The sequence below is a fragment of the Falco rusticolus genome, chromosome 12 (genome assembly GCF_015220075.1).
Source record: "Falco rusticolus isolate bFalRus1 chromosome 12, bFalRus1.pri, whole genome shotgun sequence".
NCBI classification, from domain to species: domain Eukaryota; kingdom Metazoa; phylum Chordata; class Aves; order Falconiformes; family Falconidae; genus Falco; species Falco rusticolus.
In genome coordinates this window covers 15,904,171-15,926,959 of record NC_051198.1, presented here as the reverse complement: position 1 = coordinate 15,926,959, position 22,789 = coordinate 15,904,171, and the positions used below count along the sequence as shown (strand labels likewise).

The window sequence follows — 22,789 nt, the reverse complement described above, 5'->3', positions numbered from 1 at the left end:
AAATCCTGTTTCTTCTCTTTCTATTGCATTCTTCAGAGTTTTTCTGTAGGGAAAGCAAGGTTCTAGTCTTTGGTGACTTGTGTGTGTGTGCCTTCAAAGGGGAAGTATGGGTATGTACATATGACAGCTAAAGTTAACATGCCACTTCATTTGTGGGTACCTTGCAAGATGATAGAGCTGTTGACAGGATATGTCTTTATTTCGGTGGTGGGTTTTGGAGATTCAGTTGTCCACGTGATGTGGATGTGGTAGGCCATGATGGTTATAAGCTGCTTGCCTGGCGACTAAGGGCAGGGTTTGGCCGTTGTGCTTGGGGAAAGAATTGGCGGTGCAGTAAGGTGGAAATAGTGGCGGTAGGCTGTGTGTTTTGTGTTGCTGCAAGTGAAAGGATACCATGGGAGATTGAGGTTGGGAGATGAGGATGTGTATACAGGGAGGTGCTGCGTCCGGGTGTGTGTGGGTAGGTGGGGGGGGATGCCTGCAGGATATGAGAGGGGGAGGGTGGGGGAAGTGGCTTGGGCGCAGCAGCAGGGTGATGTTCGGTCTTCACAATAAAACTTTTTCTTTCTCCTTGCCCTCTAGATCTCCTACCCCCCAAGTGATGATGACAGCGATGACTCTGAGGGAGAGAACCAGGAACTTGCCCAGATCGACAGAGGTAAAGGGATGAACTAGGAGGGTCCTGGGATGATGCAACTGAAGTAGTCAGTTTTGCTTTTCATTTGTGCTCTGGGAAGTGCCTCTTTTTTTCTGTCCCCAGTGTACCACAACCAGATGCATTAAATCAGTCACCTCCAGGTCTTTGGGACCTCATAGAGAAAAGCTGGTGGTGTCAGATGTTGCAATCACACTTTTCTTACCAGAGACAGACATTGTTAATCATATGTTAAGGCCCCAGTGCTGCAGACATTGGGCAGAGAAGGTCTACAATTGGGCCAGCAGCAGAGCTGGGACTAAAAATTTATCTTCTATTCCATGCTTGTGCACCTGCATCATCTTTGTTCTAGGCGGCTTCTTCCTTGCCATTTCAAGTCTTGATGTTCACTTTCCTCACTCCCCTGGGCTCAGTCTGGTTAGCTCACTCCCTTCCTCCTGTACTGTTGGTATTGGGCAGCCCTATTCTTGAATCTAGCTGATAGAGAGATGGGCGCTCTGCTATTGTATTTGGACCTGGTATGAAGCAGCTTAGAGCTGCAGGTAAAATCTGTAGTAAATGCATCTGTTGAGCTATGCTAAGTCTCTGCCATTTGTGCGTGCCCTGTGTTTTACTGTTGTTTAGCCAAACTTGAGCAAATTCTTATGCAAAGGCAGAAGTTAAATTCCTGACCCACAGGACGTGTCCTGTCAATTCAAATTCCTGCTCCACATACTTAAAATAGAAAGAGCTCAGCAGAACAGGTAAAGTGTGTCCAGCCTATGGCTGAAGGCAGGCTCTCTTGTATGATGAGCCTTGTAATAGAAAAAGGATTTTTATCTCCAGAAACCAGATCTCTATTATTTGAGCCACAGATGTGCCGCTTAAAGTAATGTAACTTACTTGCTTCCTTTGTCCTGAGAACTAGTCACTAGAACTTAAATGTTCTTAGCTAGAGGAAAATGCCTAACGACACAATTGTGAGATCATGTCTTCATGTTCAGGGGATGAGGTGGGTGGCAAGTCCATGTTCTTGCTCTGCAAGTAGACTTTCAGGTGACAGTTTGCAAGGGAGTGTCTAGCAGTCTGGTCTAAACAAGGTCTGGAGACTTCCAAAGGGAAGCATTCAGCTGCGGAATGTTTCTTCTGGGGAAGAAAAGGTGGGAAAACAGCTCAGAAGTTTACTTGAGATGAGATTACAAAAAAACAGGTCAGGAAAAAGCAAGCCTAGTTTATTAGGGAGTGGGACACAGACATGCTCTGCCACGCACATATCTCCTCCTCCCACCAGAGAGAAGACGGAATTGTACTTTGACCCCTCTGGCCACCAACCAGCTCCAGAATCAGGAGAACCAATGCTGCAAGGTTCGGGCCCTCTTCCACGCCAGCCTGGACCGCCACAGCTCAGAAGAGGAGCTGGAGCGCATCAACCGAGAGTTTGCTGCCGAGAAGCGGAAGTGGTCCCAGGTCAGCAAGCTTGCCTGCTGCAGCGACAGCAACAACACGTCCTCCAGTGATGACGAAGTGAAGAACTTGTGCGCGATGTCCTTCCGGCCTGTGGCAGAGCAGGCTGATGGCCTGCACGCTAGCTCAAGCCCCGTGCTGTTCAGTGCCTCCCCTCCCAAAAGACTCCAGCCCCTGGTGCGGAGCCCAGCCTCCAGACCTTTACTCTTCACAAGCGTTGGGGCGGGCTTTGAGCAAGTCATGCCTTGTAAGAGACATCGACAAGGATATGGGGATAAGGTCAGCAGGCCCAGCCTTGACCTGGAAAAAATGCAGCAGGTAAGGCAGAACTTCATATGAGGAAAGCAGCAGCATGTGAGAGAAGACAGAAGAGGGTTATTGAGGCAGAGTTCAGTAAATCCATAGGGTTGCTTCTTGTGGTCATGTCTTCAGGGGCATAACTGGTACTTCTGCTGTCTGTCTAGGATAAACTAGGCCTAAGTGTGGACACCTCTCTTTGAGAAGTAAAGCTGCTGCTGTTTGAGTGGCTTTTGGTACAGTTGGGCTGTTCTCTTGCTACCCTTGTTAGGCAGGCAGCACCCATACTGCCCAGGTCATTGCATGACACAGGAACAAAAAGTTCACTTTTGCCAAGTTACCCCTGCTGCCACGATCTGACCTGTACCATTTACTTCAAAATAAATTGTTTAGGGATGTATAAATAAATGTGTTTGTGATGGAAGTAGTTGTAGACTTGACGATGATGATTTTTTCCATAGTTGTTGTCCTCCTTGGGCCCAGGTCTCTCTTTGCCTTCTAGGAGTTTCACAGCAGTGTAAAACAGTGCTTTTTACCTTCTTAACGGTTAACAAATACAAACTGTTTACAGTTTGCTCTAGATGCACTTACTTTTGACTTTGCAGGACTTGTAGGGGCCTGAGATTGAGGTGTGTAAACATTGGGAGTTTGCCTGATCCCTGCAGAGGCTGGGAAATGGGGCATGCCTGGTACTGGTGGGGTGGGCTGCCCTGTGCAGTGCCCATCTGGTGCCTCTTTCAAAAGGCGTTGCTGTCAAGTTAGTATTTCAGTTCGTTCTTCATTATTTTTCTTTCTTGCACTGGTGTGGTGTCAGTTTGAAAGAGTATCTGCAGACATCTGCTGACCCTGGTAAATTGCAGTGAGTTAAAGACGGTTATTTTCAGTTCTGAATTGCCTCTCATTAGGGAAGAATTTCACTGCTTCTGATTGGTTGGATGTAGTTTTAACCTTACTAGTTTTAACCTAACTTTAAGCCTACAAGATGGACCCACTGAAAGAAAGGTCTATGTATTTATTTTCCAAGATCTAAAAAGTGAGACCCCTCCATTTCCCCATTACACTGCTGCTTGTTCTCAGTCCTGCTGGCAGCATACATCCCATGAATACATAATGCAGTGTCTTGTGGTTTCAGTACAGTTTTCCTCACCCCCTTTTTGCCCTTCTAGCCAAGTTTCTGCTCACAGAACATTGAAAAGGCCCAGTCTTGCATTTCACATCACCCAAATCTTCTACTGATACTGACAGGCTTTAATTAGTCTCACATCCTAATGAGAGGAGAAGAAAGCTGGTAAGCCTGTGCCCAGCCTTTTTTTTTTTTTTTTTTCAGAGTGCATGTGAGTAAACGGAGAAATGTTCCTTTTGGCCCAGGTGCTTTCTCTGATTTGGATCCCAGGCATAGCATCTACCTGCTCTGCCTTAAGTTCCTTTCAGCAGTGTGTTTGGGAGTGTGCTGGTGAAGGTTAGAGGCTAATTTAAATAAACTTTCCAAACTATTGTGGTTTTTCTGGGAAACCTTGTGAGAACTATATGCTTCCTGGTAAATCTGCTCTCTACACTTTTGGCTTAATTGTGGCAAAGATTTTTGCAAAAGAAGTTGAAATCTGGAGTAGAGGTGGGGGTGTAGTTTGTTGTTATGGGGTTTTTTTGTAAATTAACATTTGTACTGTGGATGTCATTAATGCTTCTAGGTTGTGGAATCCCTGTTATAAAGCAAGGATATTCAGCTAGTGGTTTTAACTTAAGTGTACTTTTTTGGGGGTGGGAGAGGGGTGAGGGTGGTAGGAACATGCAAAGTAGGATGCAGCCTGAATATTATAACAGTGTTTGGTCACTTGTTTTATTTGTATAGTTTTAACTGGTTATTTTCAACCAGTAAGATATGGAAGCTTTATGATGACTTCTTGCTTGCTACTTGTTTCTGCTACAAAAATCGTGATAGAATTAACACTAGTGTTGTAGGTTCAGTCTTCTACTGCCATTTGAATTCCCAGCTTAGCTGAAATCAGTAATCTCATTTCCTAGGACAGTGATCTGAAATCTGGGTTTGGCTTTGGGTTCTGCCACAAAATCCTTGTATGAAGCTGGGCATGTCGTCTTCAGTACCTCCATTCCCCACCTGTAAAATGGGAATTAACTATTTTCCTTGTTTCTTGGTCTGTTTTTATTCTCCAATAAAAGTGCCTCTTTCTAACTGCCTGGCTAGCACCTGGCATCATGTGTTTTTTAGTCAGGTAAACAATGCAAATGGGGAAAGATAATACTGAATTGGCCACTCTATGGCTTCATCTGGGCTCTGAACATCAAGGTATTCTTGCTTGGTGATTCTTATCCTTAACTGTCATGTGCTTGCCCATGAGAATACAGCCAAAAAGCTTGATAAGATGGAAACTTTTCTGAGCAGCCCATAGGTTTTCAGTCTTTCTCTGAACCTTGCTTCCCATTCCTGCAGCTCTGTGGAGCTGAGAGATGCCTGATAGTCTGTCCGGATTAATTTGCACCAGAAGCAAATATTTTCTGAGACAAGACACTTTTGGATGCATGATGTGTTATGGGTTACTTGAGGGTGGATGAAGAGATACAGTGCTTTGCCTTTGCTTGAAGCTCTGTTTATGTCAGATGGTGATGGAAAATTGGTACAGAGAGTTGTGGTGTGGAGTAGATCTGTGTTGGGATGCTTAAGCTATTCTTAGGTTTGAGCAGACGAGGCAGCTTTTGCAGGAAGGCCACTGATTGGTGGCATGTGGTGTCCAAATGTTTTCCTGTGTTCCAGTGAGTTGGTACCTTTTGGTGAGGAAGAGGAGCAAATTTGGGAGACACAAGTGAGTCGGGGGCAATCTGAGTGCTTTTCAGGCATTAGGGAATTGTTGTGCTTCTAGCTCCATGGTCTGTAGATAAATGGAAATCTCCATCATCTGGGCTTGCAGTTCAGCCTCCCTTCAGCAGGAAGGGCTGCACAGGAGTAGGTTTAAAAATTCCCTTTTTGGTTAGTTGCTAGGCCGTGCTTTTCCAGCTTCACGGGGCAGTGTGATTCTGTCCTTTTGTGCCCCAGCCATGAGTTTAGACAGTTGACGGGTGCATTTCCCACCCTGGCTGGCTGGTCAGTTGGCCACCCAGCCTCTTCCCTATTGAGGCTGAGCAAGGGCATTTCAATGCATGCTTTCTTCACTCCTCCAAAGGACTAGAAAATTAGCTCAGAAGACTTCTTTCTTTCTTTCTTTCTTTCTTTCCCCTAATTGGGCAGAAATACCCTGGCTCGTGCAGACTCCCATGTTGCTGCAGTGAATGCCCTCTCCCAGCCACCCCTTGATCATGGTCCTTGGGCAGCAACGTCATTACATGCAGGCCCTGCTGCCAGCCACTTGCTATTTAGTGAAGGCTGTGCATGTCACAGAAAGACCGTGGCTACTGTCACCCTGTTAACTTCAGCAAATTTGGCTTTTTTGGCAATGCTGAGAGCATGAAGTCCAGGAGAACAGGGACATCCTTTGATGACTCAGGGTGAAGGCACCAGGGGACACAAGGGTCAGTTGAGGTGTAAGGAAGTCCAGGGTGTTACAAAGACTCCTTGGAGTTGCTGAGCTCATTCCCAGGGGGGTGAGAATAATTGGTCTTGGCACATTGTGTAAACAGATAGAAAGGAAGTAAAGGGTTCACCCTACTGTGCCGTTCAGTGGGACTGCCTGGAGCTCCTTTTGAAATATACTTTCAGCAGCTTGAGAAGTCGGAGTGTAGCATTTGCTGGGAGAGATTGTAAGAGATCTCTCTTGGAGGAGAGCAGCTTTGGGTTGGCATGATGAGCAACCAAAATTGTCCTTATTTATGTGTGGGTAGGTGCCTGGTGAGGAAAGCATCGTTTTAAAAGTACAAGGCAGAGAATTTGGGTACATGGCTATATTTCCAGTTATGCTAGGAAGTTACTAGGTAGTTCTGAGCAAGCTGTGAAACCTTTCTGCCATGGTTTGCCTGCATGTATGAGTAGATGATATCAATACCATTGTCTTACAGAGGCTTAACACATTATTTAAAATGCTTTGAGCTGCTGGGATGAAAAAGCCAGCACAGAAAAAACATCCTGTGCAAACATTTGAATTTCTCACTGCATAAGGTGAGTGGAAATTTGTCTTGTGTTGATGCTGAGCATGGCCTGGGTACAGTGTGAGCCCTGATCAGGGCTTAGCTGTGTAAACCCAAGCCCAACAGTCCTTCTGCTGAATATTTGAATACTGGCATTTCAGTTGGATTGGGCCCCGCAGGGCGATCAGCACTGAAGGCTTTCTTTGGGCTGATGCTGGTTGCACAGAGGCTACAGGACAGCACTTGCCACTTGTGACCATGGACCAGTGTGTGACCCCTGGTACTCTGGCATCTGGGCTTTGGGCTGCTAATGGCTCCAGGGTGAGATTTCCATATCCTTAGCACAGCTGGGCTTTGCCCTTGCCTGTCTTTCCAGGACTTGACAAATAGCTTCCAGATAGAGAATGTGTGAGTTTGTGAGGCCTTTTCACCCCTTAGCCTTCTATTTGAATCTGGGCCTTGTGAGTTCCTGAAAATTGTTATCATCTGTTTGCCCGTCTGAGCTTGCTTTGGTGCTGAGGGGGTGCAGGTGCTGGTGGTAGTTTCTTCACTGTCTCTGCCTTGGGCCTCTCTTTTCGGAGTGACTGAGCAGAGTTCAGGGGCCTGTGTTAGGCGTAATGACTTACACCATTTCCTAAGGGGCCCAGTGCCAGGACTTCTCTCCCAGGTGTGAAAAGTTGGGCCACAGCAGTTCTTTGTCCCTGGGTGCAGGAGTGCTTGTTGAAGCAATATAATAAGGAAACTGTTGCAGAAACCCATTGCGCCACTTCAGAATGAGAAATCCTGCTTCTGTCAACCTCCTGCAATTTTGCTTTTTTTTCACCCCCAGAAATATTCTACAGCAGCTGTTCCTCCAGCACAGAAGCCCCTGTCTATCTCACCCCTGCCAGCATTTGGCACTGAAATAGCCAGCAAAACAAATGCTATTTCTGGCTGCCGTGAGACAATCCTCACATGGGAAAGTTTGGGGCCGAAAGTGATTGATTAGATTGTCCAGTCTGCTTGCCTGCAAGGATGTAGTTTGGTGGCAGGAAGCTTGGCGACTCTACACATGTCCCATGTGAGTAGGTGATGGGGCGTGGTAGAGGTGTCTCATTCTTCGGGCCTGTGGAGGAGCTGAGGAGATGTTCTCTTCTGGTTTGATGTCTGTTACAAAGACTCTGGCTCAGTGCCACGCAGCTGATGTCTGGTTTGCTGATTAAGGCATTTGTAGTCTGACAGTGGTGGAGAGTCAGAGGGTGGGAAGGGTGGGTGCTGACTGGGAGGTACAGAGAGAGAGACTCAATAGCAGGCGAAGGCAGGAGGAACCCCACCCTGCCCCAAGGAGGCGATCATGACTCTGCCAAGCAGCAGGTATCTGTCTCTTTATCTGTGTCCCCAAAGTGTTCCCTGGATGATTATCTAATCTGTGCAAAAACACGCTGTAATGGAAGTGTGTGCACTGTGTCCTGCTGGCACTGGATGAATCGGAGCATAAGAGAGCAGTAACCCAGGTAGGACTTAGCCTAGCTGCTTCCTAGAAAGGATAATGATTTTCTTTTCTTTCCTGAAGGAGGCAGGCGAGTTGACTAGGTTTTCACTGATGGCAAGGCTCAACTGCTGCCATGGTACCAGCTTGTCAATGCCAAAGGCAAGGCAGGTAGGATAATATATTCCTAAACTTTCAGCGTCAATCAGCATGACAGAGGTTAGAGCACTCTCACTGAATGAGTGAGGTTGGAAGGTACACCTGGAGGTCATCTTGTCCAACCTCTCTGCGCCAGCAGGGTCACCTGGAGCTGGCAGCCTAGGACTGTGTCCAGACAGCTTTTGAATATCTCAAAGGATGGAGACTCTGCAACCTCCCTGGGCAACTTGTATCAGTCACACTCACAGTAAGTGTTTCCTGATGTTCAGAGGTAATGTCCTCCTGTGTTTCAGTTTGTGCCCATTATCCTTGCTCGTGGCCCTGGGTACCAGGCTCTGCCTTCCCTTCAAATATTTGTACACAGTGATGATTCCCTCCCTGAGCCTTCTCTTCTCTGATGGAGAGAGATTCCAGTCCCTCACCTTTGTGGCCCTCTGGACTCTCTCCAATACCTCCATGTTGCTTTTGTTCTGGGAACCCCAGAACTGGACACAGTACTCCAGGTGTGGCCTCACCAGTGTAGAGTGGAGGGGAAGGATCACCTCCTTCACCCAGCTTGCAACATTCCTCCTAATGCAGCCAAGGATACCATTCACCTTCTTCACAGCAAGGGCATGTTGCTGGCTTATGTTCAATCTAGTGTCCACCAGGACCCTCAGATCCTTCTCTGCAAAGCAGTTTTCCAGCTGGCTGGCCTCCAGCATATACTTGTGCTTGGGGTTGTGCCTCCCCAGGTGCAGGACTTCACGCTTCCCGCTGCTGAACTTCACATGGTTCCTTTGAGCTCGTTTCTCCAGCCTGGTGAGGTATCTCTGGATGGCAGCACAACCCTCTGGTGTATCAGCCGCTCCTCCCAGATTTATGTCATGAGCAAACTTGCTGAGGGTATGTGCTGTCCCATCATCCAGATCATTAATGAAGATGCCGAACAGGACTGGATCCAGTATTGGCCCCTGGGGTACTTGGGAGCTGCTGGCCTCCAACTAGACTTTGTGCCATTGATCGCAGTGCTCAGAGCACAGCTGTTCATCCAGTTTTCAGTTCACCTTGCTGCCTACTCATCCAGCCTGTACATGAACAGCTGCTCTATGAGGATCTGTGTTCTCTGTACACTGTTGAAATATGGAATTGATTTCTGTGCAAGTCTGCTCCAGTTCTGTTCTGCCCCATGATATCTGTTGATAGAATGTTCACCTTTCAGGTGTGCTGCAAGCAGACTTTCATTCTGATCTCATATATCTCTCCCTGGACCTCTTCTACCATTGTGTCAGCCCTGGCACAGAGTGTGTTGGCTTGTCCGTTCCTATGGCCTCACACTTCTGCTCTTATCCCTTAATCCTTTCCTTTCTTGTTTTGCCTGAGTGCATTTTTGATCTGGTTTTGTAACTCATGCAAAGGGGCAACAGTTCAAGCAGGAGATGGACAAGTGAGCCACTATGTGAGTGCTTCTGTCTGGAAATATTTACTTATCTCTTTTTCCCTAGGTATCTGCCCATGTAACTTGGCTTTTGTTTCCTGGGAGCTTGCACGTTGGTGAATATAGCTATTTGGACTGCCATGGGACCTAAGTACCATCTGGGCTGTCTCCAAGTGTGGGCCAGTACCTAGAACATCTGCTGGAACATCTGAAACGTAGTTCCCTTGAGGTGCTGCTTTGAGTCATGAATGAGTGGGGATTAGGTTGGCCAGGGTGGTTTGGAGTGTACTGGAGAGCTTGGTTGAGGAAAAGGAAGATGTGGGAGGAGGAAACTGGATGTAGCTGAAGTTTGGAAGAGTATGTTTTGAAGCCAGGAGAGATCTATGGGGTAGGAAGGGGAAGAGGAGGGTAAGAACAGGTGGAGACAGAGCTAGAGAGAGTAATTTTGTTGTATTAAGATTCCCAAAGGGACAATAATAGCACCTGGAACCAGTGGCAGTAAATTATGAGCCTGAGGTGAAAGCCCAAGGGCTTATCATTTAGATTGGCAGGCTTGCTGGCTACCTTCCCAGCCCTGCTGTCTTTCTTTTTTCTCTAAGCTCTCAAGCCTGGTAAGAAGGTATTAGACTAAAGCTGATTCTCTGGCTGTAGACCAGAGAGAAGGGATCAAATGGGCATATGGGCACCACTGGCATGTGTCCTTGGGGTGTGACTTAGGCAGAAGTCCTGCGTGATGCTGGGGATACTGTGTGAGGTGTGACTCTGAGGGGTAGGTGGGCCTGGAGGGAGCAGATTTGGGGTGAGTGGGAAGTGTTCCCACCTGAAAGTGGCTGCCAGAGTCTCTGCATGTGAATAGACAAGGCTGGGATCTTGACCTCTAGTATTTTTCTCTCAAAGCTACTTGAGAAAATAATTCCTGCTGAACTAGCAGAAGGAAAATCCCATCTCCCATATCTACTGGCAGTGGTTTATGGTGGGCTGCCAGCAGACCACAAAAACCATTGCTCAGCAAAACCTAGGGATCCTAACTGCAGCAGCAACACGGCTGGTTAGTCTGATCTGAGCTGGGGTGAATGGCAGTCACAGAGTAGGTGCTGGTTGGATACCGAAGGGTGGCTGTCCCAAGGGTGGCCGTCCTGCAGTATATCCTTGGGTTTCGGCTGTTGTGAGTCCTTTTTGAAGAAAGTTTTTGAAAGGATGTTTTGTTTCTTTTTTAGATACAGTACAGTGCAGAAGCATAATGCCAGCACATTCTCTTTCCCATTTTCTGAATTCAGCCAAAGTAGCCTCGAGGGCCTGGCAGATTAAGAAGTTTTGCTGCAACCTGTTTATGCTTTCCAGCAAGACCAGTTAGTAGACATTGCTTGGAAGTAAAGGTCAGGACTTTCTCAACAGGGCTGGATTGTCCTCACCTCCCCGAGCCATGGTGTGTCTGGACTAGAAGGGCTGCCTGGATTGGGTCCCAATGTGGCTGTTGAGTTGGCTAGATACCTCTCCCTTCCCACTGCTCCCTCAGCATGTGGCTCATTGTGATACAAATATCTCATCCTTGCCTGGGGAGAAAAAGAGTTTGCAGGTGGCTTCACCATATGCCGTCACTGCCTGTGTTGTATTTGGTCTGCGGATGAATGGATCTCTCTTCAGGCGTGGTACGTTACATCTTTTGCTTATGCTAGCAACCTCTGAAAAGTAGAAAGCCTTACTGTTCAGTGCTTTGGAGGACTGGTGAGGTGAGCTTGAGGGGACTGGAAAGGGTAAATGGCTATTTAGAACCAAGCTGGTTATTCCTCATGTGGTCCAGAGAGTGTCTGGTGGTGGTGGCAGTGTTCTGCTTGCTTTTCTGACTTTATCTAGATTAAGAAACTGAAATGAGCAGAAGAGATGGGTTAGGCTTTTTGTTTTGTTCCTACCCTACCACCACCACTAAGCACTGAATTCCCAGCTTAAGCACTTACACAAGTGACCAGTTCCATAGAAGTCAGCATCCACAAGGTAACAGGGGCTGCTACTGCTTAAAAGTTAGATGGTAAGGGACTTGTCCCAAGCACTACACAGAAGTGATGGTAGCAAAGAATGGAAAGAAAGAGCTTTTTTTTTCCTTTGCTTTCCACTGGCACTGCTTAGCCCTGTGTCTCAGAAGTAGGATACTTTCCTCATCCAGCATGGCTTGGCACTGGTGATCGGGAGGTGACACCAAGTGTGCTTGCACCCTACAGTCTCCCTGTGGGGTGCTGCCTGTGAGTGAAGAGGAAGGAGGGAGGTGGTAGCACAGGTTTGGAAACAGCAGAAACAGGGCACTCGCGTGATGGTGCAGACAAACTATGAACGCTGGACATTTGTGCTCCAGTTTTGCCACTGCAGACTGAAAGTAAGCAGTTTGTCCTGGAGCATGTCTGAGACTTGAAAACATAGCAGCTATTACTATTCAATAGGCAGAAGCTGGCTGAGCTTTTAAGGCCAAGCCCATGACTAGAGTAAACACTCCAGGAAATACTGTTTTTGAGTCAAGCTTTGGTGTGGTAGAATAGCCAGCCTGGCTGTCAACAACGCAGCTGTCCTTGGCGTGGGCTGGGGTTTAGCTCTGATTTTCTGCCTTAGCTCTGAATAGCCGCCCCATTGTTGGCTCACATGGGAACCGCACTGCTGGGCTCTGCCGGCACTTTCTTTCAGCCTGTTGATGTCAATGGGAGTTTTGGGCACTGGTCCACAGCTCATCTCACAGGAGGAGCCACTCAATAGAGGCATCTACTTCTCATGTAGACGGAGACTGAGTTCAACCAGAGCAGCTTCACTTCTAAAACTCCCTGCTCTTCTCCAGAGCTGCTCCCACAGGCACGCTTCTTGTTGAGCTGCAATTGGTTTTGAGGAAATGACCGGTAAGTCAGAGACGAACTCTCCCTTTCCAAGCCAAAAATATGCAATTACCTTTTTTCTAAATTCAGGGTTTCAAAAGCATAGGTGTCCTGGGGGCCTCAGGTAAATAAAAATAATAATAAAAAATCACAAATGAAGGATTTGTCTTAAGTACCTATTAAGTTTGCTGGTTTTCCTCAGTGAAAGTAATCTTTTCAATCTCCTGTTGGACTTCGGCTGCTCATGCAATTTCCATAGGAATTAATCTGCAAAACTGGGAATCTTCTAAAGTGTTAGGAACTTAATGTAAATAAACTCTCTGATCATGTCTATGCGAGGGCAAACTAAATTTTTTAATTCTAAAAATGTGCTTGCGTTTTAAAATCCTGGCTTTTCTTTGGAAGCTGTAATTTCACCTTCATGCATTTGACTATGGAAAAGAGAGGTTGAGCAGTTATACAGAGGGTAAAACTGAATTGCTTTGCAAGTCACTTTGTGATCTTATTGTAAGCATGCTCATGTTTGACAGCATAGGTCTTCTTTTGCCTACCTGTGGAGACTTGAGGAACTCCCTATCTTGCATATTGCTTCAGAGGCTCATCAGATACTCCTATAGCCTCTGACATGATGGTATGCAGGCATAATATGATTAAGAAACAAGAACAGTTTCACCAGTCATTTTCCAAATAGCAAAGCTAGTGAATCTGTGCAGTTCCTAGTACAGGTAGAAATATCCTTAAAATGGAGCCAGTCAGATGTCTGTTTCTCACAGCTGGAAACATGTAGGTTGCTGTGTTGTAGGCGATGTGGTTTGCAGCTGGGGAAACCGCCATAGGTCAGGGAATGCCCTGGCTTGGTTCAGGAAAGTCCAGTACTGCTATTGTTTGCTCTATGTGCAGGAAAGACAAAGCTCACACAAGAACACGGTGTGCCTGCTAGGTAAGACTGTATATTGAGCGTACCTTAATGTAAGTCTTGAAACCTAAGCTGTGGTGCTTTGTTCAGAGCTCTGATTGAAATGGCACAGTGAGTTCATGAAAATACATTGTAGTTCTGAGTTTGGTGTGCTATCAGATCAAGCTTTTAACTTGTTTTCAACTTAATATAATTTCCTGTCATCCTCTGAATAACGTCGTCAGCTCTATTAGTTTCTAAGTGGTGTTAGAGGAATGAGTATAGTTACAAGCAGTGGAAGTGGTTGGTGTTCTTGGAAAACGTTTTTTAAGCAGAGAGAATTCTAGTATGACATCTTTCTAGTATTCTTGTATCTTTCTTTCATCACACTCCTAATGTTCTTGTCAAGGCTGACTGCTACAAGAGGTGTGAAAGGCACTTCTGATGTGCAAATTTTTGCCGTCTGCATGTTGCACTCTTGCTGTGGGCAGTTATGCTGAACAGCCTATGGAAGGACCCTAGAGATGAGTGAAATGGTAAACCACAAGAAGCTGAAAAAAAATCAGATTTCTGTCTCATGATGTGGCTGCTGGTAGGGTTGGAAGAAGAAAGGAGCAGTAGCTACTGCTGCAGCTGTGCAACTTGCCTATGTTTTTTGGTCCACTGTATAAATCTCTGTACTGAGTTGAGGCACAGGTTCATTTGCTTTCCAGATGCAAGTGTCCAAATCCTTCAAACACTTTCAAAACTATTCATATAAATGTGGTATAAATTTTTGCTTTTATTATCAACCTTTCTCTGCACAGAGAATCTTAGTGAACTTGGCCTTGAGACATTCAGGTCTGCCTTTGTACTGTGCTTTTTCTTCTTTTAATTAGATGAGCTGAACTTTTGCCCTTCTCCAGTGTGGTGGGTGAATGAACCCTCTTGGTCCTAGAACATAGCCATTTCATAAGCATGAGATGGGCCAAAATCCTGAACTGAAAAAAGGAAACACTGAAATGATTTGTGTGTTAAAACTGATGCATGTGTTATGAGCACTGGCATGTGTTATACAGGCTCTGATATGGATCTTACAGGTTTATTTCCAACTATTTGGAAACTGGATCTTGATGCAGACAATGGAGTGGCATACATGAGGTCAGCAGTTCTCTAGTTCTTTGTGTGCAGCTTTGGGAGCAGCTCCGAAGGGTTGCCGTGCTCTGCTAACAGCTGTTCAGAAGGGTGGTGGCCTGCTTCTGGCTCTGAGTTGGTACATCGCAGCCGTCATACAGGGGAGGTTCAGAAAGTTGGCAGAAGTAATGGGTGCCACCACAGGACACATGGACGTGGAGATGAAGCCTAGTGCATTGAAGTGTCCAAGGAAAAGCACTGTTTGCTGAATTGGTTGTGTTGCTTCTGGCATTGGGGAGGCTTCCCTGGACCAGCCTCTCTGCTATCTTGAGCCACGTGCAGCCATGAGGATGTGAACAAAGGGGATGCAACAGGGTATGGGAATCCACGAGTGCTGATCACCAGTGCTGAAGGGAACTGTATACCTGCTTAAGAGGAAGGACAAAGCACCAGGCAGGGGTTACTGGCTCTTCTGAAGCCCTTGCAAGCTGTTCCAATGGGTGCAGACCTAGGCCAGCCCTTTCAAAGTTAGTAGGTCAAACCCCATCGCAAGCTTCAACCTGCAAACACCACCCTAAGCCCTGTGTGCTGTGTAGCATCGTGCTGCAAGGCAGGTGTGAGCATTCTTAGCTTACCAAGAATTGGGAGAACATTCTCCAAGCTGAGTGGTTAGTTACATGCTGCATAAATGGATTAGCTCCCTGGAGTAAGAGGCCTTTATCCTATTAGCTAGTTAGCCACTTCAGCATGTTCCCTTTTCACTAATGTGTGTGTGAGGTTCCGCAGGGTGGGGGAGCAGGGGAACAAGTAAGTGGTAGGGTGGGGAATGTGGGAACAGGTGGTTACACCATCATTTCTCTCTACGGTTGTTGATGTTCTACTATTCCCACTTCACAGATGTCTTTTTGAAGACAAAAAATTGTCTCTGGTTTGTTAATCATCTTCTGGCCTGTAATTTCTAATATAGTACTTGTTTGTGTAAAATTATTTTCATGCGCTCATGCAAACAAATGAGATCTCACAAATAGGCATAGTCATGTGAAAAGATACTGAAATACGCTGTGGGGCTGTGCAGACATGACATGTACACATGGGTGTGTGTCTTGGGATGAGGAGGAGTGGGACTCTGCCCTGTGCTCAGAGTCTGGAGCCCAAGCAAGCTCAGTGGCTTGTGGCGTTCGTGTGTTTGCTTGACGCAGGCTCGTTTTGGCTTGCCAGAGCTGTTTATGCAGTCAGTCTACATTTGATGTTTTTGAAGTTTCTCCACTGTGCACGAATCCATGTTCTTATCTGAAGATGTGACCTTATATATGTTTTCCACTTAAAGTTGTGATTGCTCCCAGCAGCACCTGCTGAACCCAAGGTGAGGGTTCCCATGGGGTAATGTCCCTTGCACTCAGCTGAAGAGAGGGTGGGAGGTGATTCAGAGTCACCTTTTAAGGTCTCTGTTGTGAAGAACAGGCCATACCTGTCTTCTAGGCCACTGAAGAATCCTTTCCTCATTTCATGCAATGAGCATACCCCACATTACCCTGTTTCTGAGCAGCTCTGCCAAGACCAACACTCTAGCTAAGAATCTGCTGAAAAGGTGCATATTCCAGGTTCTCCCCAGACAAATGCATTGGTCTCCATTGGATGTTTTCTGTGATGGATTAGATACACTTTCTGAAAAATCCCTTGTGCTAACTGTACCCTTTAGGGCAGTTTTGGGGCTGACAAAAAGGCGTTCAGGGCCAAGAATTTATACCTCTAAACATAAATATTTTTTTATCAACACCTGAAAAATTCAGGTTGGCTCAAAAACATGAAGAAATTGGCTTAAAAATCTGAACTTGAAACAATTTTGAGCTGAATTTTTTCTTTTGCCTTCCATGTGTACAGCTACCCTTTCCTCTGCTGCGGCAAACCTGTGTGAGCATGCAGTCTCTTCTGGAAATCTGATGTCCCAGATGCCTAGGCTGTTTACTTTCTGGCTGGTATGCATGAGTCCCTGTAGCTTGCACAGAGCCTTTGGAGCATCTTGTAGTTTTTTTCAGTTACCTGAGAATGGGGTAAAGGTAATTGGGCACACATGCCTGTAGTGCCTGTGTCCTTTGGGTTTGGAGCAGCCATCTGTGGATTCTCTTCCTCTTTGTGTCCCTGTAATGTACAGCTGACAAAGGTCTGTACCTTTCATGATTTTAATTTTTTTTCTTCTTTCCCAGGGTACACGGCTGCATGACTTTCAGAGCCTTCTCTGTGTTTCCCTGCTTAGAGGAAACTGTTTGCTCTACTGCCTGACTTGTGCGAAAGTTTTAACCCATTCTTGGTGCGCTTGGGGACAGTGTTTAAACAGCAAATGGTGGAAGTGTCAGGGGCTGCTTATTTCAAGTCTCCAGCACTGCCATCTCCTATGTGCTGCAGCAGCACTGAGGGGAATGGGATAAAGCCGCAGGAGGCAGTGTGCCTTCTGCCCTAGCTCTGCCTATGCAAAAGTCCGTGGGGAGGGAGGATTCTTTTGAGTCACGTCTGAGCCAAGGCTCAGTTAACAGTCACAAGCTGGGACTGCAAAAGTGAGACAAACTATAGAGACATCAGATGATATGTTAGACTAGACTGGACTTTCCCTGTGGACAGCTTTTGGACCCAAGGCCAGGAATGGGGAGAGTAAACAGTCACGTTGGCAACCCTGAATTAAAAGCTGTGTTAGCTTTTTGTCAGGAGCTGCTACCATGCCTGCCAGCTGTGAAACTAGACCCCCCATGTCCATTTGCACCCTTTCTCTCTTCCCAGGCTCTAGTGAGCAGGAGGAGGAAGTCCAGTATTTGAACATTGGTAACTTTGGCATGTGCAGATGAGTGAGAGGGAATTAATGAATCCTGCCCTCTCTTTATATTTTTGTTACTCCACAGGTGCTGGAGTTTTCAGTCAGGTCTGTTTCCTGCACAAATGGAGCTTTGCATTTTTTCCCGGCCTCAAAGAAAACTCAGTGAGGGATTTGAGGTTGGCGAGGAGTGAATAGATGAACCATCTGATGTACCCTGCAGATCAGCAGACTTGGACTCTGCCAGACCAGCAGGGGAAGCGGCTGCTGAGCCAGAGATGCTTCATACAGAGTGTTCACTTCCTCCATCCCCAAATTAAAATCAAAGGGCTAGTGGTAAAAGTGCCAAGGCAAATCTGGCCCATGTTATATGTGCCTGGGAGGACTGGGCTTCTGTACAGATCCAGAGCATGTCTGGAGACTGCATGCTACAAAGGTGATGGAGCAGTAGAAAACCAGTTACCTACAGACAGATAGAGAGGTGGTTTGCTTAAACCATAATTGTGTAAGCGAGTAGCTATGTTTGCATTAGCTGTGCCTCTAGTGTGACATTCAGGAAGAACTTCAAAAAACAGCCTGTAAGTTCAATAATTTTGTCTGCTTTCTGGGCCTCAGGAGCGGTGGGAATTCAGATGCTCTCTCAGGTAGTAGACCTTGCTGGCCAGGCTTTGACTCGTGCTCTTCCATACCAGGCGTTCACCAGGCCCAGCAGCCTGGTGCCACTCTGCAGTGGTGACTGCATCTTTGGTGATGACATCTCTCCAGATGAAGATGCAACTGGCTTGTGCTGATTTAGAGAGCAATCACTTGTGGGATTGACTTGCTGTGCTGCCGGTTAAGACTCACTGCAGGGCCATTTTGTATTTGCTGTAGGCGCTCTCCTATTTCTTTTCAGCAGTGACAGCTGAGCCCCTCCCAGTAGTGCACAAAACGAGGTGACTAATGACACCATGTTAGAGGGGATTTTGGTGACCACAGAAGTTACTTTGTTGTGGTTTTCATGGTCTGCCACTTGCTGTGTGTGATCCCAGGCAAATCCCTGTGGGATGCTTTTTTGTAAGGCCTTGTTTGGTGGAGGTTTTTTGTTTGTGGGTTGTTTTTTTTCTGTTGTAATTTGAATTTGTTCTTAATGAGCACTTAGTAATCAGCATTTCCTCTGCTGCCTTGTCCAGAGGCACTAAGCATAAGTGTTTGCACTATATGGAGACACTGGATTTGTGGCACTTGTTGGCAGAGGTGCTGCCTGGAAAACTGGGGCTACCCTGTCTGGTAGAGATGGGGGCCCTCTATGACAGTGCTGAGAGACCAAATGTGTTGAAGTTTTGAAGGGGTTTCAGACAGATTGAGAATAAATGTGGCGCGAAAAGCATTACTGGCTAGTTCAACTGAATCTGAAACAGAAATAACTTTCTAAAGAGTTCAGAGGCTTTTCAGGATATTCCATAGTATCACCACAGTTTACAGTCTTTGGATGCTGGGGTTTGCTTTTGTAGGAGGGAACTTTGGCCAAACCACTTGAATTAGCCTGTATTTTAAAGTGCTGTGAGGCTGTTTAACTTCTGGTGGAGCAGTCTGCAGACTGTGACAGATGATAATTATGATTTAAGGCTGTGGCTGAAATACAGCCCTCCTGGTGCTGTGCTGCTGCAGGGGCTGGGCAGGGAGCTCATGTCTGTCTGGCACATGGATGTGCTGGGTAGCAGCCTGGCACCCTTGGTCCCAGACAGTGGGGTGCTCCTCGGGTGTGGGGCATCCCTGGCGATGCAAATGCAGAGTACCCTCAGGTGACAACTAGGAAGGTCTGGCCCCTTGTTTCTCTGCTGATGAAAGTCATGTGTACCTGAGATCCTGAGCCTGGCAGGGGGGTAAGGTCAGCTGGTGTTACTTCAGTTTTACAGCAATAAGGAGAAGCCTGTGACCTGTTCTTTCTTCCTTATTGTTCTTGCACTGCAGAGCTATGAGGTGATGCCCATGTCCTAGCAGCACAGCCCCCAGTGCCAAGGAATTTAAAAACCCAGTCCAAAATCAACATACACAGTAGCTTTAAGATTTTCTTTTTTTTGCTTGTTATCCTCCTAAACCGATTGGGAGGGCAGACCCAGCTTTGCCCCTTGTGGAGTACCCATCACCTTGTTGGCGCAAGGATAGGAGCCGTGGCTTGGCTCCCTCATGCCATGCTGTGTGGGCATGGAGCACTGGTCACCTGGGTGGGAGATGTGTGCAAAATCAGAGGACACTGGGCTATGGTGTGTTAGCCTGGAGGTGCCTGCAGCTGTCAGACTGGGTCAGCACCAAAAGCTTCAGCCTTGCTGTTGAGCTCTGGCTGGGGAGTTGCTGGGTTTCACGCCTGGCTTGTGGGAGTGCTGCCTTTGGGGGTGGATGATCCCCTTCCTTTAATTCAGCCTGTTCTCTAAAAGGGCCCTGCTGAAATCCTCCTCTTCACTGGTAGCGTGAGGCTGCTGCTGGCTGGGCTGCTTGTGTGTCCTCCTGCGCTCTGGTGGCTAGCAGCTGTGGGCCTGTGCCCCTGTAGCCCCCTGGGCCGTCTACTCTGTGCCCTGTGGTGGGACAGCGGTGGGACTCAAGTCAAGTAGAAGCTTTGCAGCCACAGCATGTGGCACAATAGTCACTTTGTGCAGAGCCCCTGTCCTCATCTGTCCACTGTGCTGCAGATGCATCCCTGCCCTGTGCCTTAATCTTCTGCATGCTCTCCCTGCCTGAGCCGTGGTGGGGCAGGAGATGGGCTTTGCTCAGCAGCTGGCTGATACGGAAGGCTACTCCTCCTGGCCCAAACCCAGCTCTGGGGGCTGGTTGGGAAGGAGGTCAGGCAGGCTCTTTGCTCTCAAATGCCGTCCCAGGAGAGATGGGCCGTGGGGCTGTGCTCCCCTGGCCAGCTGGACGCATGCACCAGGAGTGGCATTGGGCTGGAGCTCACACATTGGCGTTGCCTCTCCACTGGTGTTTGCTTCACCTCCCTGTCACAAGAAGCACCTGGCTGAGACACCTTCAGCCCTCTGCTTACTGGGCCATGGAGCTGCTTCACTGCCTTGCTGTCATTTTTTCTCTTTATGGACATCACATGATTTGTCCCTTCGCATCAGCCTTCCGCTATGACTTAGAATGCAGTTTAGCCTCACACTGTAATGTTTCTTCTTTTGGTTCTCATACACAACTTATGAGTCTGTTTCTATATTTTCTGTGATAGACATTCAAGCTTGGTCTGCCTTGTTCCTGGAAGACTCTGGGCAACTGGGAAGCTGGCTGGTAGGGTTAACAGTATGGAAGTAAAACAAGAATTACAGAGCTAAGGAAATTCTGTCTTAAAACATGGTCTGCTTAAAACTTTATATCCTGTCAAGAGTTTTAAGATGTCAACAAGTGACAGACATATCCGTATCTTCAGTAAAAGTGCACCAATCCTTCTGTGGAGGATCCTTAGCAAAACTAATGAAAGGCAGATTTCTGGCCTGCTTGATATCTACATCTGGTCTTTGAGTCAAGTTACAGCACAATTACTGAATACAGACTTTTTTAAAACTTTGAATTTTATTTCATTAAATATGTGAAAATCCCTGCAAAATTCTTAAGTTGCAACAAGCTGACTGTATAATGAAACATTTGAAGTGTGCTGATGTAGTGTAAATTAAATGAGTGAAGTTGAACTGAGAGTTCCTGTGCTCTCTTGCATGGAATAGACAAAATTGGCTTGAAAAAAACCAGTAGTAGTTAAACTGCATCTAACTCTAAACAGGCCCTTAGGTTTAAAATGACAATTGGATAATAAAATTAAATAATAATAATAACTAAAAAGAACCAGACACCACCAGTAGACAAAAGAGCTGTTGCTTTGTCCTATGGAGGTAGTGAAAATAAAACCATTCTAAAAATAGGAATGTGCATATAAAAAAGATGTAAGATGAAAGGGTTTTATTAATATGCAGGCTGACATTTTGCTTTGTGTGCTGATTTGAGAGATTGTTCAAACTCTGAAATACTTGAAAATTAAGCAGTGATGCCTGCCTTTAAGCTGTTCACTGCCAGAATTTTAAATATTTATTTTTGAACTGCAGTAGTACGACATAAATTCATCCTTGAGGATTTCACTATTCCTAGCATGACCTTGCATTAAGAATGCCTGTATTTTGTTTGTTAATATATATTACAATCATATGGATAAAGTGGTTTGTATACAGTAGCTCTGGATACAGTAGCTTGTGTGTCTAAGCAAATGCATGCATGTACCACTTCCCATCTGGGTTAGTTCAGAATTGCTCGAGTCAGTGTTAGAGGACTTGGAGCACTACTGCTTAACAGGAGATGTCTCCTGAAGCAAGGCTGGACTAGAGAGCTGTGTTCTGAGAGAGGCAGGGGTGGTGGTCCATCTCTGCATTTAATGTGGTATTTTGATGTCACAGCAAGTCCACTCGTGCCAGTTCAGGGGTTCGTTACCACACATCATTCAGTAAATACGTGACCTTCTAAGTGATAGTTTCCAGTCCCTGAAACTTCGTTTTGAATCCACGTCCAGGATGGAGAGAGTCACTGGGTTATGAGCAGAGAGTATTTGTGTAACAGGAGGTGAGATTGGTGGGAGGGTCCTTGAACTGAACAAATTGTGCTGTTTTCTGGGAGTTTAACCCTAGAATGTTCCAATTTAGCCTTATTTTTAGTGAAGCATAACTCTTGTGCCCTCAAAAAGACTTTCCATGTTTCCTTAGTCATGTAATTTTCTCCTCTTAAGTAGAAGCCACAGCAGATTATAAAATAAACTTTCCTTCATGCAAATAATAGTGCTCCCAGGCTGTGTCAGCTCTGATGCCAGCAGTTCTGTCAGAGACCGAAGGAGGGACTTTTTGATTGAAATAAGGAGGCTGAGTACAGACGCTGCCTCTTTCTCTTCCAGTTCCTTTTCTGCATGTGGAAGAAAGTCTCAGAAACCAAACTTTATGGTTTAGTCTCAGCTGTGCTGCTAACGTTCTCAATGACCTTCAGCAAATCTCCGCTCCTGTATGGCTCCCAGAAAATAACTTGAGGAAATAAAACTGCACTTCCAGATTGGCCTAGTCCTTAGGAATAATCCCAGGGTTACCAGACTGAACGTGTCACCTTTCTTATAGGCCATTTCCCCTGGCTTAAGGCTACTGCAAGCCATGTAGTCACATAAATGTTATTTCAGCTCTGCCTTGTATCTGTGTAAATAGGAGTTAATGAGTTGAGTATCTCGTGGCTGGATCCTGACGTGGAGATCTCCAGAGGGAGGATGAGGAGAGGCTGCCATGGAAAGTCCCTGGCTGTTGCTAGGCAGCGCTGTGTTTTAGCTTCCCCATCTGAAAGTCTGTGCTCAGGTTTGGCAAGGAAAGGGAAAACTGAGGGATGGAAAACCATACAAAGATGCTTGACTGATTTTGACTGACTTTTTATGTAAAGCATGACTTTACTGTGATGGGTGCAGAGTGTGTGTGAACTGGAAGCAATTTGATCAAATAGAATAACATTTGATAACTGGCCTTCTATGTATTCATTCTCAGCTGCAGTATCATTTGGCTGGCTTGCGCTCTCTCCCTCCTTATGTTTTTTCTTTTAGGATGAGACATCTCTTGGACCATAACAGTGAAG

The 22,789-nt window shown here is 46.4% G+C and overlaps 1 protein-coding gene across 5 annotated transcripts in view; it reads left to right on the top strand.

Moving 5' to 3' along the window:
- Nucleotides 1-22,789, top strand: part of LOC119156108 — a 58,639-nt gene that overhangs the window by 17,451 nt on the left and 18,399 nt on the right. For all 5 annotated transcript variants that reach the window (XM_037405507.1, XM_037405505.1, XM_037405504.1 and 2 more), the window contains exons 2-3: nt 583-658; nt 1,926-2,416. In XM_037405507.1, the coding sequence (XP_037261404.1) occupies nt 583-658; nt 1,926-2,416 (567 nt within the window). The remainder of the gene's footprint in view (nt 1-582; nt 659-1,925; nt 2,417-22,789) is intronic.